General features: G+C 44.9%; 1 protein-coding gene across 1 annotated transcript in view; it reads right to left on the reverse strand.

Annotated features, from left to right (window-relative positions):
* Myrfl (myelin regulatory factor like) overlaps window positions 1–18,062 on the reverse strand; it is a 102,535-nt gene that overhangs the window by 7,915 nt on the left and 76,558 nt on the right. The window contains exons 15-19 of the mRNA XM_050135442.1: window positions 17,948–18,011; window positions 13,976–14,061; window positions 11,532–11,606; window positions 11,207–11,259; window positions 10,931–11,113 (exon numbers count right to left, since the gene is read on the reverse strand). Coding sequence (XP_049991399.1) covers window positions 10,931–11,113; window positions 11,207–11,259; window positions 11,532–11,606; window positions 13,976–14,061; window positions 17,948–18,011 — 461 coding nt within the window. The remainder of the gene's footprint in view (window positions 1–10,930; window positions 11,114–11,206; window positions 11,260–11,531; window positions 11,607–13,975; window positions 14,062–17,947; window positions 18,012–18,062) is intronic.

Below are 18,062 nucleotides of genomic sequence, written 5' to 3' on the forward strand. Positions count from 1 at the left end.
CCAGTACTTTCTTCTCAGAATGCCACTGTATTTGGAGGTATGGCCTTTCAAAAGGGGGTTAAGAGGATGGGGACAGCTGAGTGAGCTCTAGTCCTGACAGTTGTCTTGAGATGAAGACATACCAGGCAATGCCGGAGGGGTTTTGTGCATGAACGCACACACAAATAAGAGACCATTTGAGGACCTAGCAAAGGGTGGCCTTCTGTAGGCAAAGGAAAGACCTCCAGAGAAGCCAGATTTATTGAGGCCAAGATCTTGGACCTCTAGTATCCAGAACTGTCCAAAAATAAATATCTGTCATTTACACCACCCAGACAGGGGTATTCTACCATTCTATCACTCCGGAAGGCCCCAGAGCTCACAGCTGCCTCCTTCCCAAAGCCACAGCATATCCTCCATCAGTCAGTAACGCTCATCTGCCCCTGAGCCCAGAGCACATAACCCCTGTGTATCCCTTAAGTACAAATGTGTTTTTACTCCTTCTTGACCATTTCATAGTTTAAAAAATTAAAAAAAAAAAAAAAAACCCTGCCAATATCTCGGTGGAGACCTCCAAATGCCGAAACCTCAGTGGAGACAAGTTGCCGCACACCGCGCCCCCATGTCTGCGCTCTGTGCACTGGCACCCAGTTCACGAGCTTCGGCCAAGGGGCTGGAGCTTAAAATACACAGACACATACAGACAGAGAGACAGCGACACAGATCATTCTTGAATTCCCCAAGAATGCTCCTTTGTTGTGTTCAGGGGCAGATTATATAGAGATAGCCACGCCCCAGCCAAACCCACCAGAAACCACTCTCCTGCCATCAGGAACTCCTGAAGGTCTCGTGCTCAGAGCAGCTGTAGGCACTCAGATCAGGGGATTACAAGAAATTCAGGATCTGGGGTCTCACTGCTCCCAACAAAAACCTATTGTTCTCCAACTCTCTATAATTCCTGACAGCCTTAATCATATTACGGAAGCATTTTTTCTCTGATTAGTAAGAAAGTAATGGTAGTTTTATTTCTCATCTGGATTCTGAATCAATAACATTGCTAATCAAAGCCATTTGACTCACATAACTTAGGATTGCTATGTGTTGCTTATGTAATATTCAGACAATGAAGCTAAGTCGTTAGAGGGTCTCTGTGTGGACACATCAGAGTCAGGAGACTCAGCTCCAGGGACAGGACATTCCTCTGCTGAGCGGAACTGAGTGTCCCTTTCATTGGGTTGGCATCTATCTTCCTGTTCATCTGTCTTGATGCCACTTCAACTTGGGTGACAACAGGCCCTAAAGGCAACAGCTGTGCCCAACCCAAGCCCAGCTCATAAGTGGCTGCTGAGGCTCAGATTTCCTTTCTGGGTGAAAATTAAAAATCATTACCAACTGACATTCAGAAACCAGGCACGAGGAAGAAACAACCACACGCACACTGGAATTTGATTTCTGACCTGTCCTGGAAACTCAGAGGAAAGAAGGCAATACTCTTGTTTAGGAAGTAATCCTTTGAGAATTCAGTCCAGGTAACACCAGGGCGTGGAGTCAAGGGTACATTTGCTCCACTTGTTTTTTTTTCTACTGTGCCTATTTCCATGGCCTCTCTCCTACCTAATAGATCCAATCAAATTAGAGACTATGGTTCAAAGGTCATGTGTAGAGTGAGTAAAAATGAAGAAAAAGAAACAGAAGCAAAATATCTCTACAGTAAAATTACGAAATATTAACTTTCCTACGAACAGCATTGGTGGTATCAGGAGATGAGCTGGGTTATAAAACGGCCTGGGTGTTCCTTCCTGGTTATTTAATAACTTGAGTATTTCCATATTAGGAAAAATCACATGCTGTATACTTGCAGCAAAGGATAATAATGATAACTATACCAACTATTCCTTGACATTTTCTACTAGACGTTGTTCCGAGCACAACGTCTAATGACAGCCCAAAACGAGGGCTACGAGCACAACATCTAATGACAGCCCAAAACGAGGGCTATGGGGATAGCCTTGACAGATGAAGCCACTGTGTGATTCTGTACACCACCATTTTGCCATCCTGCAGTTAAGTGAAGCAAGATCCATGTAAGAAAAAAGTGAGTCTAAAGTATAAGGGAGGACTCGGCCAGCTGAAGACAGGGGCCGGATCACTGGGGTGGGGACAGAGCCAAGGCAGTCATCTGCCTACAGCAGAATGTGGTGTTCCCAAAGCTGTTTTCAAGAGGCAACTGCTCAGGTGTCAGGACTATGCAAAAAGAATCCTTTAATTTTTTATTATTTACAAAGGTTTTTTTTTTTAAGATTCTGTATGTGTGTGAGGTTTGGCCTGCAAGTCTGTGTATACACCTTGTGCTTGTCCATGCCTGAAGAGGTCACAAGAGGGCATTGGGTCCCCTGGAGCTGGGGTTTCAAATGGTTGTATGTCACCATGTGGATGCTGAGAACGGAACCTGGGTCCTCGGGTTAACCTCTGAGCCATTCTCCAGCCCCTAAGGAATCTTTTAAAAGTAGGTAAGAGCAGGCAGGAGGTGATGGTCCACACACCTTTCATCTCAGCACTCGAGAGGCAGAGGCAGGCAGATCTCTGTAGGTCTGAGGCCAGCCTGGTCTACAAAGCAATTCCCAGCACAGTTAGGGACATTATACATTGAAACCCTGTCTTGACAAATAAACAGAAAAGTAGATGGCAAGAGCCATCACCTAGTGGTGTAATGGCAAACCTTGGTTGTCAAGTCAGTTTCGTTGAGAGATGAATCAGCCACGGTTTTTTAAACTGTGACCATACAGGGGTCACATAAATGAATAGTGATAGTTGTGAAATGTTTGTGAACAGTAAAAGGATTATGAGTGCACACCAACCAAACGTTAACTCACAATGACAAGCTTACGAAATTCTAGGTGTTTGAGAATCACCCAGCCTGAAGCCTCGCTTCTAAGCACCTGATGCACACGTGGTGTTCACGCCACCAGGCACCAGCTAAGATGGCCTGGATCGCGCCAGTGCACGTTCAACACTATAGGATGCTACTGTGTTTTTCCTCAACTGCAAAGCTTTCTGCTCTCGTAGCAACATATCCATTCGCTAGCAACAGCTTCCTGCCATTATTTCTCAGCATGACAATATCGTTAGCCTGTCTTTCGGGTGGACTGTGTTCGAATGCTTGATTATAAAAATTGTTATTTGGGGTGCCGGCTTGAGTTTCATAAAAAGTCATTAAATGGAATCCTGGCTTGGAATTAGGAAAGATTTTCTAACCGTTTCTAAAACGTCCCTAAACATAGGACTGCAATTGTGTGCTGTGTACTCCAGCACAGACATTCTCGGCGACAGTGATGATAAAATCAAAATGTTCATCAATCCCCAAAAATAATAGAGAGGCTCTGGGTCCTTCAGTGTCAAATATTCAACCAAGATTCAATTATTTTTTAAAATGTCTTCTTTGTCAAATTTTTCATGTGTATGTGCCTGAGGGTGTGTATGTACTATGTGTATGTTCTTGTGTGTGAAGATTCCCAAAGAGGCTAGAGAAGGGCACTGGATCCCTTGGAACTGGAGTTACAGGTGATAGCGAGCCCCTCAATGGTCTTTAAAATAAATCTATGATTTATTATCAGTATTATAGGAATACCAAAGAATTGCTTTAGAATTAATTTCTTTAAACACACACACCAATCAGTAAGTGTTTGGTTTTTATGCCTATTTTATATATGTATATATCTCAAGTCACTGAAATCTCTCAGAAAGACAGGATTATGGGTAGAGAATTTTAAGAAGCCGAGTCTAGGTTATTGGAACAGCACCCTCTGGGGGGAGGGGGTGTCAGTGGGTCATTCCAAAGATGGTTGTTATATGGGCACACCTGATAGGGAAAGCCCTACCCTGAATGTGGCAGCGCCATTCAATAGATGGGAGCCAGGATGGGAGAAATGTAAGAGAAAGCATTCTAAAACAAGCCCACTCTCTATCTCTCCCATCTCCTGGCTGCTAAGAGGTGAACCGCCCCTCCTCAACATATCCCTGCTACCATGGTAATCTGCCTGTCACAGGCCCAGAACAAGGCGGCCATTCCACCATAGACTGCATCCTCTAAAACCAGGAGTCGAAACAAGTGTTTTCTTTCTAAGTTGTTTTCCTCTAGTATTTTCTCATGATGGCAAAATAAACAACAACAAAACAAAACAAAAAACTGCATGGTGACCAGGGTAACTCAGAGAAGAACGAGCTGGTTTATCCAAGCTTATGGGTCCAGAGGGGCTGACCATGACAGCAGGTAGGCACAGCGGCTGGAACGGCAAACTGAGGGCGCACCTCTCAAACTGAAGGCATACTCAGAGAATGACCTCAAATAGTAGACGTTAAGCCCTCAAAGACAACCTCCAATGACATGGCTCCTTCAACAGAACCACGCCTCCTAAGCTTTCCCACATAGCTCCACTAACTGGGGACAAAATATACAAATGTCCCAGACTGTAGCGAACATCTTATTCAAACCACTACAGAGCGCTGAGGTTTGTTTCCCTTTTGTTTTTCAGACTTCTGTCAACATTCAAGCTTCTACATTCAGTTTCAGGACAGGAAACAGAAGCAATTGGGCACAATAATTAGAGGCAATCTTTCTTGAAATCTCTCTCCTCTTCTGCACGTTTTACATTAGGTGGGAAAGCTTCCCAACACACAGCTCACACGACTGTGAAGACCTTGAAGATGCCTGTGTTTGTGGCTCAATGGAGGGGCCATGCAGGCTCTCTGTGGTACTCTGTGACCATATGTGGAGGGTAAGAGGAAAAGAGGAAGGAAATGCGAGAGAAAAGCCAGTTGTTTAACCTTTACATATCTTCCCCTGCTCAAAGGTAAAAGTCCCCAGATAGGAGGTGAAGGATGCTCGAACAGATGCGAGAGTCTGCCTTTCTTCCCCCTCTCAGCAGACAGGGAGGGAGGATAGCAGACAGGCAATGTGAGGGTCTGAGCATGCAGCCTGAAATGATACATTCCATTTAATGGATCGTGAGAGATGAGAAATTTCTAGAAAACTGAATATCCATTTTCTTTTGTACATAAATACATATGTGTTCCCAAAGGCTTCCAGATCGCTTAGACGCCAGCTGTCCCAACAATAATTTTTAGCTGCTTGTCTTCTCAAAGTTTCACTTAAGATTGCTTCCCCAGAAGGCCACGGGTTTCTAAGGCAATTGAGGCCCACAGAGGAGGAGAAAGCAGAGCCCTCCATAATGTCTGTTTTCCTTGCCTTTTGTTCTGCTTCCTTGGTGGACTTGCAGGGAGAGGGGCTCATTGTAAGATCTGGCAATAACACGACAAATTCCCTTCTCTTCCACAGAACTGTGTTCATTGGTTCTTAAAGAGAGAGAGAGAGCCCTATAAATAAGGTTGGCTGCTTTGTGATATATTTTGTGTGTGTGTGTGTGTGTGTGTGTGTGTGTGTGTTACTATCTAAGGCAGGCTAGCATAACCTAGGATTCTTGTTCTTCCTAACTGTAGGGATTCTGGGTATGTAATATCATGCCCTGCTAAAGTATTTAAGAAGTAATAAAAAACAAGGCTGGAACTCAGCCATGAGCTTGTACTGCTCTGGCAGAGGATCCAAGTGTGGGTCACAGCATCCTTGTCAGGCGGCTCACAAGCACCTGTAACTCCAGCTCGAATGGAGCCAGTGCCCTCTTCTGGCTGCCATGAGCACTTGCATTTATGTGCATGTGCGCACACACAATTGAAAATAAAATATCTATTTTATTTAAAAATATATCTATTTTATTCAGTGGGTGAAGGTGCTTGCCACAAAAGTCTGATGACCTGAACTTGCTTTTATCCCCTGAGCCCACATAAAAGGAGAAAAGAGAGGACTGAATCTATAAAGTGACCTCTGGCCTCTACATGCCCTCCATGGCATGCATATGTCTGTAGCCACACACCATGCACACCCACATACTCTCACACAATAACAACATAGGTGGAAAATTTAGAGGCGGTGGAGAAGAGATAACCCTACAGGTTAAAATTCTGAAAATGTTTTTTTGAAGGCATAAACAAATTTTTAAATTCCCTACACAACACCCCTAACTTGTCACTTCTATGAAGCAGGACTCTTCGACTCCGAAAAGCTGGTAATTAGAAAACAGAAACTCCTGGTGGGTTAAACAGAAGCTCTTATTTTATAAATGCCTTCCAGAACTTTTGCTATAGGCTTAATGTATAGAGCAGGTGGTTTTCATTAGGGAGCTAAGGGTGTATTTCACAATGGGTGGGTGCTACCTCCCAGCCAACTATATTAAAAGTCAGCGATTGATGTAAAACGGTACCCATCCTGCCGCGGTGGAAGGCGGGTTGTATAAGTGTGGAAGGCAGATAGTATACGTGTACAAATGTGCGGAAGCCTGAATTCTGCGCGCGCGTCTGCGCTACCTTTCTTGATTGAAACAGCCCTGTAGCAAGAGGTCAATGAACCCTGCCCATCATGGCTGAAACCATTAGCACAAGGGACCATTCTTTCTCCTAAAAGTTCTTACATCTAAAACAAAATGAGTGAGGATGCACGCGATGTTTGATTTTTTTTTTAAGGCTCACCAACTTGTTACATTCAGCATTCTAATGTTTTCCCGACAAGCCCTTTGTCTTTTCATATTTAAACTCTCCTGTCTACTTAAATCTGTATGGGTTCCATGGGTTAAAACCTAATCCATCGCATTCAGTTGGCTTCTTAGAGCAGAAACTCAATATTCTGAAATACTTTCTGCTTCCTGATCTGCCTTCCTCAAACCTTTTATTACGGAGCGGGGGAAATAGAATGGGGGCGGGGCAGATGACTTTCTGAAAGACGTTTTACAAATTCTGAGACAATCAACTTAGACCTGAAAGAAAAATGATGACTTGAGCTCAGCATGTCATAACAGTGCAGACTGTCTTTCATTTACTCTACTGTGGTCTGACTCCTCAGGGAGGAGTCTCCGAAATGCCTTTCGGGGGTCCAGGAAATTGCCAGATATTATTCTGCATCCCACTGAGAGCTCTCCTATACTCTGTTCTCCTATGTTTTTTTTTTAATTCCTTGAATTTATTTTTTTTATTTTATTCCTTAATTTTTTATTTTTTTTTTATTTTTTTTTTTTTTTTTTGATTTTCGAGACAAGGTTTCTCCGTAGCTACAACTAGCTCTTGTAGACCAGGCTGGCCTCGAACTCACAGAGATCCGCCTGCCTCTGCCTCCTGAGTGCTGGGATTAATGGCCTTGGGTGGCCCCTGTGACAGGGTCATTTGACCCCCCCCAAAGGTGTTGAGAGACCCACAGGTTGAGCCAGTGTCCTAGACAGAGGGGAGAGGCTGCATCAGCAAGAGAAGAGCAGCCTTTCTCCACCCAGGGAAAGATCCTGCACCGGGGAACATCCTGACGGCTATAAGCAGACTCGAGGAGGAGGGAGGATGCTCAGCGTGGTCACTTTCTGCATCTTTTAGAGGCGGGCTCATGTATGTGCCCACCCTATGTCCAAGTAAATGAAAGCTGAATGTCAGATTGGGAGGAACCATGGTCATAGAAACAGGGGCCCAGATACCAATTCTAACCACCAGGGACTATGTTATAAAATGGGTACCTCACCATAAATCAGAGGCTCTGCTGAGATAAATCACTCTGGAAACCCAGAGTGACTGCAGAAACGGGTCTATGATGCTGTCCACGGTCTTGGGAGGAGGCATCTTTCCATGGATTCTACTACAAACAACTCACGTGGACGCGCAGATGTATTTATAGTTACATTTACTGTTTATGCTTTTCTCGGTACACTCATTATGAAGTATATAATTGACTCTGGATTCTCGGGGTTAAAAAGGCCACTAGTGTAGCTGTCCTCTGACGGTCTATGACACAACCAGACACTTGGCAGCAGATCTTTCTCTAGGAGTTCCACAGATAAGGAAATACAGCATGGGTAGACACTCGCTGTCCAGTTTGCTCAGAGCTGAGCTCTCTAAAATTCCCTTACATAGAGAACTGGTTGTTACTGACCAAACAAAACCCTGAGAATGGAGAGCAGACCAGCTCTGGCCTCTCCCTCTTTAGATTCATTGTCATTGATACATCTCGTATAGGTGGGATGGTCCCTTCTTGGGAGGGCTCTCAAAGAAGGACATCAAGCGTCCCCAGTGAGAACAGCCAAGGTCAGAAAATTCTTGGCCAGTCATAAGCTTCCACATTCTCTCAAAAGAGACGAAGGTTTTAGGGATTTTGTGACAGTATTAGTTTCTTCCTTCTTCCTTTTTTTTTTCCTTTCTTTTTTTAAAATTACTTAAGTGTACATGTCTGTGTCTGCATGAGCTTATGTGTACCACATGCACATAAGTCTGCAGTCTGGTGACTGCAGACGCCAGAGAACTTCGGGCCCCCTGAAACTGGAGTTACAGACGTGGGTGCTGGAAATCAAACTTGGGTCTTCTTTGACAGCAGTAACACTCGTAATTGCCGGGCCATCCTCTCCAGGATATACGAACTTTGTATATTTAAAAATATTTAGGGGTCTGTCAAGATGGCTCAGTGGATATAAAACACCTGCTGGACAAGTGTAGGGAGCTGTATTTGACTCGCCAGCACCCAAATGAGGCTGCACATAATAGCACATAGTTGTAATTTCAGCACTCATAGAGTGATAGGGAAGACGGAGACAAGAGAATCCCCCAGCTCAGCAGCAACCAGCAAGAGACGCCGCCCCAAGGCAAAAAGCAAGAACTGACACTCCAGGTTGTTGTCGTCTGCCATGCAGGCTATGGTATGCGCACGCCCGTGCTCAGACACACAAATAGGCACACACAGATGCACACATGTGACGACCAAAAGAGGACAATATATTGAGAACAAGATGACCGACGCAGACCCCTTTCTTCAGACTGAAGCTTCCTAGCCACTCTAGATTGATACATTTGTTCCTAAATTCAATTCAACATTGTCTTTATGAGGGAGAAAAGGCACAAGTCTCTTAGAGACGGGGGAAACATTTTGTGCCTCGGCTTCCTCACTGGGGGAAAAAAAGAGGATATTAGCAGTGCCTGTATGATGTGCTTATGAGGAGTGAATGATTCTTTCATGTGAGCGGCTGTTACAGCGTCATATATGGGGTAATTCCTCACTGCCTCGTGATAAATGGGGACATGGTTTGTAAGCGTGTGAATCCAGGGTACGATACAAAATAATATCAAAGGGGAAGGAGATGTCACTATCACCCGAAGGCTCTGCCCACTGGCCAGAGTCTGTGTGTAAGGCTGCTGACAATCAGTTGTTTTTGCTCCTTTGCTTTGCCGAGACCCGTGATAAAGTTACACCCCCTCCATCCGTTTTGAACCAGATGTGACTGGTATGCCCTGCTCTAGCCAACTGCGTAAGCAGAAAAGGCACATGTTATCGCGAGATGGGCCCTTTAGGAGGCAGAGTACGATGTGATTTGCTTTCTTGCCGTGACTACAGTGATTATGAGAACACTAGGACATGGCATCGCCACCCGCTGGGTCTTGAACACGGCGAGCCAGAGCCCTGCTTTAATCTTGAATCCACATTTCATGAAGTCAGAATAATTTACTGGCACCTGACATCTCCATTATTTGGAAGTTACTGCTTGCTTCCGCAGATTCCTCATAGATAAACCACACTGGCACATACTGCTGATGCTACCTACCTTTATTATTAATGCTATCCTGGACACTTGCGAATGTGTGTATACAGAGTGAGATTTCTAACACAAGAAACTAGAATCCACTTGGAAGAAATACATTCATTCTTACAGAGATAAATTCAGTTGGAGCCCTTGACCAAGTTTCTAAAAACGTCTGTTTTAACATTTAAAGGGTCCTAGCGAGCTAGCTCAGTTGGTCAAGTGTCTGCTGGGCAAGCATGAGGACCCACGTTCACATCTCCAGCACCCATGTAAAAATCCAGGCACAGAAGCACGCTCAGAACTGGGGTGGGGTAGAAAGGGGGAAAGCCTGTGCCGAGGTAGACAAAGGCAGGCTGCCAGAACTTGCCGCTAACCAACCTAGCTAATCAGTGAGCACTCGGCTCAGTGGGAGACTGTGTATCAAAAAATAAGAGAGCTTTCATATGTCCACAGGGGGGCATGATAGCCTCCACGTGCCCAAACAGAGCCATGATAGCCTCCGCCTGTCCACACGGGGCCATGATAGCCTCTACCTGTCCACACGGGGCCATGATAGCCTCCACACGTATGCACGGGGCTATGCCTAGCCACATGCATTTATGAATGCACCACAAACACAAAATCAAAAAAACAAACAAAGCCAAGAGCTGTGTACACGGATATAAAAGGAAAAGGGAGGCCGCTAAAAGTGGATGTCAAGCTAGTGGATTTCATTAACTCAAAGGCTACCTTTAAATTAGGGTTTCCAGAATTTGTTCATTCCTTCTTTCCTTTCTTCCTTCCCCAAATTACTGTAGACAAAAAGCCCAGACACTCCACCATTTAAGTTCTAAATGAGCCAAAATATAAACCAAAACAAGAAAGCCAACCCATGTGGACATGGCCACCTCACCGTCTTTGTTGGTGACAGACAAATGAAGCTTTTCTGCCAGGCAAATATTACAAATAATCAAGTCGGGCGGTGGTGGCGCATGCCTTTAATCCCAGCACTCAGGAGGCAGAGGCAGAAGGACCTCTGTGAGTTCTAGGCCAGCCTGGTCTACAAAGTGAGTTTCAGGACATCCAGGACTGTTACACAGAGAAATGCTATCTCAAAACAAACAAACAAAAGCCCAGCATTTCCTCCATGGGGAAGGTGCTCAATATTCAGATGGTTACCAGTTCATGGCTATATAGATTTTGTTCCATCTAACAGAAGAGTAGAATCCTGCTTAGATCCCTTCACAAACTAACCAGGTGAATGTCAGCAAGGCAAACCTCAAGTTCAAAGGCCTGGTTGTTTCTCTCTGGACGCCATTTACCTGCCCAGTATCTCTGATGGATTGCTCTCTCTGCCTCCAATTGTCTTTGTGTAGAACTTGAAAATAATATTCTTGATCCCCACACGGGGCAGCAGTACGTTTCCTGACACGTCAGGATCTCACAGAAAGTGATTTCAGGCACTTGAGGGGAGGTCTGCATGGTTGCCAAGGTTGTGTGAGAAGCTGCAAGACAGTGAGCGAAGGAGGGTCACACAAAGTCGGGGCACAGCGAGGGAAGATGGGTTGGGTTTATGGTTAGGAACAGGATGACCGTACCTGGAGGGGAAGCTGTGGATGAAAGAGCTGGCTCCGGAGAACTTGTAATATTGCTGGAAGAGTACAAAATGGTTAGTGAAATAGGCCTTCGAGAGTCCTCTTAGGACTGAACCAATGGCTCAGTGGGTAGGAGCATTTGCTTCTCTTCCAGAAGATTGGACTTCAGTTCCCAGCCCTCATGTCAGTGAATTCAGTCAACATAAACCTCCAACTCCAGGGATCCAGTGCCCTCTACTGGCCTCCTCAGGCACCCACATACATATACACATATGTAAGAATAATTTTTTTAAAGTCCTCCTCTCGAACACAAGATCTGAATTCTTACCTCAGAGGGTGGTTTGGGGAGTGCCGGTCCTGATCCTTTAAGCTAAGTATGTAAAGGGCAACTATTGTCAAGGCACTGTTAAAGGGGGAGAAAGCATTATGTATTATAAAAAATATTATATATATTTATATAATAATTTATGTATTAATATTTGTATATATTATAAAGCATTAGATATCTCCCTCAAGCTACCAGCTGGCCAAAGACGTACTCACAGGCCACACAGATGGGAGGAGGGGGGAGAGGGAGCTGGAGCTGGCAGGAGCACCATGGAAACCAGCAGAGTGAGGTTTTTCTGCCTGGGAAAGAGAAAGGAGCCCCAGGCTCCCAGTAGTTCAGAGGCTCAGAGGAGCGCTCCACAGAGCTGGCTCACCCTGGCAAGCGGTCACTAGAGGAAACCTGTCAACAGCTGGAGGCAGCCCTCTGCCCCCTGCAGGAAAGATAAGGTCAAAACTCACTTCCTCCTGGTGGTACTTATCCACGCTGTTGAGTTGGGAGATGAAAGGAGGCAGAGGCCAGTCATGGACCCCCCAAACCCTTTGGTCACCTCCAACATCATTCGGAGTTCAATGTATCGCATTGCGTAGAAGGAGGAAAGGAGACGGAGCACAGCAGCCGCATGACACGACTCCAAAATAAAGAGCACGCCTTCCCTCTCATTATCACAATCTATACATCGAAATTCATGTCTTCCTGAACGGTTCCCGGGTTTGGGACACAAATCCCAGCAGTGTTTCGACATCTAAACGTTGTGTGTCTTCCCCTCTGCGGGGAGATTTTAGGCTCTCTCGTGAGTCACATAAACGTCTGCTGGGAATAAGGTCACCAGACTTGCTGCCTCGCCAGCCTCACTTCACACCTTGCTTCCCAAACTCAACGCCTCGGGACTCTGTTCTCCCGTGAAGGTGGCAGATTTACCCTCACAGCCTCAAAACCAGGAGCTGTGCCCCAGATGGTTTCCATCCGCAAGAACGGAACTCCAAATGTCTTCTTAGAGACAGCTGGTGGATACCCAATACTAAGTCTGAAGATGTGTCAGACAGATCGCCCTGGCAACCATTTACTGTGGTCCAGTTTCCCTTGCTTTGGGTTTTTCTGTGTCTCTCACTCTCTGTCTCCTCACTATTCAGTCTAAAATATTTCCCCTGGTTTGTGGTTGACATCTGTCTCGATGCACAGGCTGGACAACTTCTAGTGCATTGTAATGAAATAGACATATGCTCTCTTCAGAGGCAAACCCAGGTTTTGATCCTTCTCAGATACGACAGAGCCCACAACCAAGATATGGAGACTATGACCTCCCATTTGTGATCCTACTACCCAACCCTGGCCTCAGGAGATCTCACAAATGGGCTCTAAATGCAGCGACTTTACTCAGAACTAGACTTCCTGGCAGTTCTTCACATGGCTGGGGTTGCATCTGCAGAGCATATGAAGTATATCTCTAAAAGTAGATGCTCACCCTCCCCTTGGCTGGAGAACTTAACAGATGATGAGCCCTGAGGAAAACAAGGAGAAAAATGCAATGGTTCCTGATAGGGATTTCAGGTCATGACATCAAATCCATGGGCATATTCCCACCATGGGCATTAGTTGGACTGGACAAAGGTTATAATCAATGAGAGAGCACGTGTTTAGCATGCTTAAAGCTCAGGATTTAATCCCCAGGGCCAAACCACTCATTCACTCACTCACACAATCATCTAAATTTAAAAGCAAAAAGTTGAGGGCAGAAGGGCTGAGATCCACCTACCCAGTGACCTGCAGCTAGGGAGCACCTTTGACCCTTCACTTGCTTTCCCTCTGGAACAACCATCTTCCTCCCTTTTACTATGCCAGACAAGAAAATACTGTTCACCAGGGTGGTGGTGCACACATTTAATTCCAGTACTCAGAAGGAAGAGGCAGGAGGATCTCTGTAAATTTGAGGTCAGCCTGGTCTACAGAATGAGTTTTAGGACAGCCAGGGCTAAACATGGAAACACAACAACAACAAAAACAAAAATCAAAAAAAGAAGGAAAAGAAGGAAGGAAGGAAGGAAAAAAGGAAGGAGAAGAAAATACTGTTTATAAGCCCAGAGAACAAATCTCTCTGTCTCTGTTTCTCTCTCTCTCTCTCCCTCTCTTTCTCTCTCTCATACACACACACACACACACACACACACACACACACCATGGTCTGTTGCTAAATCACAACTGATTGAAAAGAATAAAACCATCGTTCGTCTCACATTGGCGTACATAAATCCAGTTGTCTTTCCTTCAAGATACGAATTTCAAAGGGGCTCCCTCAGTTTTAAGCTATCAAAGATCGTACCTGATTTAAAAGGCTCCTTGTCTTCAAAGCAAAGAGAAGGTCAGTCTCCAGTTCATGTGTGAGAAAAGAAAGGCAAAAGAGAAAAAAAAAAAAGAGCTTGATAGCATCCCAGGGAAGTTTTTCTTACCAAAATGTCATTACAGCAATTAGAGCTATAACCAGTGTTTGGAAGACCCAGTTAGGACAGGACTGTTTCCTCTCTGTGAAGGAGACCTGCAAGAAAGTCGGTGAACGACAAATCAGAACAGCAGCTACGAGGCCTGAAGACCCAAACCAGTGGGGTCTTTGCTGTCTCCCGAGGATAGTGACTTCTCACTTGCCTCAGTTTACATCTGCCCCCTCTGTTCTTGCCTCTCTGAACACAACAATCTCATCCAAGGCCTCCCTTCACTAGTTGCTGCAGACTACAGTAGCCTGGCCTTTCCCAGGCATCTGTAGGACAGCTGTGCATAGGATAGACGAGAGCGGGAACAACTAAGAAATTGCTTTAAATTGTCCTTTAGTTGTGTCTTGGACTTGTTATCTGGTAAAGGAACACGTTCTTTAGTGCAAAGAGGGGGTGTTTAATCATATACTTTTTAACACGCACAGATGCCCAGGGGCTATTAGCACTGAGTCTTTCATGAATGCCACCGGAAGCAAGTCTGAATGTCACCAACTCTGTGACTGGTATGAACCCCTCCTAACTCTGTCTGGGAGTGTTCTGAGGATGTCTGAGTGTTGCCATGCAGAGAAAGGGCTCAAAGGACCTTGTTGAACCGATTGGCATCAACAGTATTACTTGTAGAATAAGTGCTTCCCCCATCAAGCTGCTGGAGTGTGTGTAAACCTCCTTGATTTTGCCCCCAGTCCTTTGCACACACATTGGGAAATGACTGAGAGTCAAGTCCGGCACAAACCTCTATGTCATTCATCCTCATCCTCCTGAGGAAAATGAAAAAAATGCCCAAGTGCTTCTCTGAGTTATTAAGGGACCCGATTAACAATGTAACAATTCTCCAATTTGGATATACCTAAGGATTACTATGGAGACTGTCAAAAATCTAAACAACTCACTCACTATGAGTGTGTGAGGTAACCCAGACTCAAAAAGACAAACATCATGTGTACTCACTCATAAGTGGCTTTTAGACATAAAGCAAAGAAAAATCAGCCTAAAATTCACAACCCCAGACAACAAAGAGAGACATACGTGGATCTAATCTACATGGGAAATAGAAAAAGACAAGATCTTCTGAGTAAACTGGGAGCATGGGGGATCATAGAAGCAGAGTGGGGAAGAAGGGAGGGGAACGGAGAAAAATATATAGTTCAATAAAAAACAATTTAAAAAATCCAAATGCCCTGGCAAATTCTGTCTCCGCAGGTTTTATTTGGAGTGAAATGTATACAGTCATTCTCAGCAAACCCCCCCCCCCATCCACTTATTCAGAATTCTACCTTGGACTGTTAAGTCTTCCCGGCTCATCTACCACTGTATATAGCAGCTATCTACCTATTGGCGGTGGAGAGAAACAGAGAAAAGTAAGGGCTGTCCTATGGAATGAATGCATTAGCACTAGATGAAGGTGACCTCAGCTTCCTCCAGAGTATGTCTTGGCCAGCACTGCGAGCCGTGTGGTCCCAGCTTTGCTTCTTACCCAAGGTCCATTACCTGCAGGTGGCAGCATTTTGATCGTCCACATTCCTCACTCAGCCCAGGAGCACCACTCTCTACCCACGTGACCCAAGGAAGCCCTAGGGGCAAAGGTCACCTAGAGAGTTGGTAGTAACAGGCAAGGGAAGTCAACTTCACAGAAACACAGAACATTGCCAAGAAAGCACAGGCGTGAGAGAAGGAAGCATCATTATTGGCCCTCAGTCAAGCTCCCTGGACCGTTTCTGCTACACACCATGAGAACCACAAAGAGAGTGGGTTTGAAACATTAACAGTCATGAATGTGCACCCAGCGCTGTGTTCCAGGCACTCTCCTCTGTGCTCTACGTACACTAATGTAGATAGCATCCTCACGATTCCCCTCCCCGACCCTTTAAGGAAGATGCCTTGACCATCCACATTTTGGAGACAGAAGAAGGCAGTCATCAGACACACAATGCTAAAAAGTCATGAAGACAGAATTTGAGTTAAAATTTTCTGGCTTTGTGATCTGTGGGTATATGTAAAAATAAAAAAAAAAACTGTGCTATGTATGTAAAAAATGAGAAAACATGCAACTTAGGTGTTATGCAAAGAGTCCCTGGGGCTTATCAAGGAACACACATGTATGTGCATGTGTGCGAATGTGCGTGTGTGTGCATGTGTATGTATCCATGCATGCGTGTGTGTGTGTGTGTGTGTGCGTGCGTGTGTGTGATGTAGCATTTTTCCTCTGCAAGTGAAACATTTTATCTTGCAGAGAAAGTTCCTTAAGACAGAAAACCAACAACACAAAATATCTCCGGGAAGTTCTCCAAACTAACCAGATTTATTAGAGTCCTCCCTCCCCAGAGCAGACAGACAAGCCACAAAGGCTGTTGAGAGACACCCTAGACAAGATGGAAAGAAAAAAAGAGGAAGAAGAAGGAAAAATAAAACAGGGGAAACTGTGGTCAGGTTGTAAAATAAAAAAAAAAGTTTAATTCAAAATAAATAAATAAAACCAAACAAGCAAATAAAAGTGCTCAGACAAGACCTCAAGAACAATGGCAACGGGTTTTTGATTCTACTGGACCTATTGGTTTCGTGGGAGCCAATTACGTGGGAGGCAGTTACGTGGATGCTCACCTTACTAGACCTGGATGGAGGTGGGTGGTCCTTGGACTTCCCACAGGGCAGAGAACCCTGATTGCTTTTTGGGCTGACGAGGGAGGGGGACTTGGTTGGGGGAGGGGGAGGGAAAGGGGAGGCGGCGGTGGGGAAGAGACAGAAATCTTTAATAAATAAATTAATTAATTAAAAAAAACTCCTAAAAAAAAAAAAAGAAAGCTAGACACATTGATGAAGCTGTCCCTAGTATTTCATGTGAAATTATCAGTAATGTCCTTGTGTCTTCCTAAGTGACAAATGTGTGGTGTCTGTCAGAATAAAATATGGTAGAATTTAAAAAAAAAAAAAGTGCTCAGACAAGCCTAGCCCCTCCCCCCGCCCCCAGGAAGAATCAGAGACCAGTGGGACCACATAGATGAAAAAGAACCCCCTGAGCTGCCTAGAAAAGACTCAGCACAACAGAGCCTCCAGGAAAGGACACTCTCCACCTGCTGAGCCGCCAGCAAGTTGTGCAGTGTGCCCCAGGCTCCCGGCTTTGTGAGCTGTCACCCACGCTGGGGTGACCTGCGGTGATGCAGCTGTCTTTGAGTCACTTCTCCTCCTCTGAGTAACTTTTCACCCCTAGCCCTGAAAGTAGCCCCGATAAAACTCATGGTTCACTAGGCTGGACTTTTGTGGTATCCGAGCTATCGTCTGTCATTGGTTTCTCGTCTGAAGGGAGCTTGTTCATGTCACCCCAGGAAGAGTGACTCACAGCAATACATACATACACGTGTGTGTATACATAAGTATATACATGCATAAGTATAAAGAAGTTTGTGTGAAGTTGATGTTTCAGGTGAAGGCTGTTGGGGTTCACTAGATGGGGTTCATGTAAATAATTGGTAGGTTGTTTCTGAAGTGGTCTAGTCCTTGTTCTGGAGTCCTTGGCTTTTGTTGTTTAAAAAAAAAAAATAGATACAAGTCATTAACACCTGTGGAAGGATGCAGACTAGGAAAGCAGACGAAGGCTGGCTGATCAATTTCTCTAAAATCGCGCATGTGTGTGTGTGTGTGTTTGTGTGTGTGTGTGTGTGTTACTGTGGATTGAAAACAGAGCCACTCCTGTGTAAGACAAGTGAAGTACACTCACAGATGCTTACAAAGTTGCCCAGGCTAGCCTTGAACTCATTTTATACCCCAGGCTATAAAATGCAGGCTTTCACTTTCCATCCTCCTGCCTCAGCTTCCCACCCCAACCCCCACTCCATCCCCAAGTAGCTGGGAGACAGATTTACACCAGGAGGCTCAGCTAAGGCTTTAGTTTGTGTAGAAAATACCATCTCTGTTCATTTTAAATTTCACTCTATTTACCTTGTTGGGCTTTTTGGAAATGGCCCTTCTTGGTGAAGACGAACTAACAGCTCTGCTAAATTTGCTTTAAAAAGAAAGAGAGAGAGAGAGAGAAAGAGAAAATTGATTACTATTC

The sequence above is a fragment of the Alexandromys fortis genome, unplaced genomic scaffold (assembly GCF_014885135.2).
Source record: "Alexandromys fortis isolate MF-2015 unplaced genomic scaffold, M_Fortis_MF-2015_v1.1 scaffold_24, whole genome shotgun sequence".
NCBI lineage: Eukaryota > Metazoa > Chordata > Mammalia > Rodentia > Cricetidae > Alexandromys > Alexandromys fortis.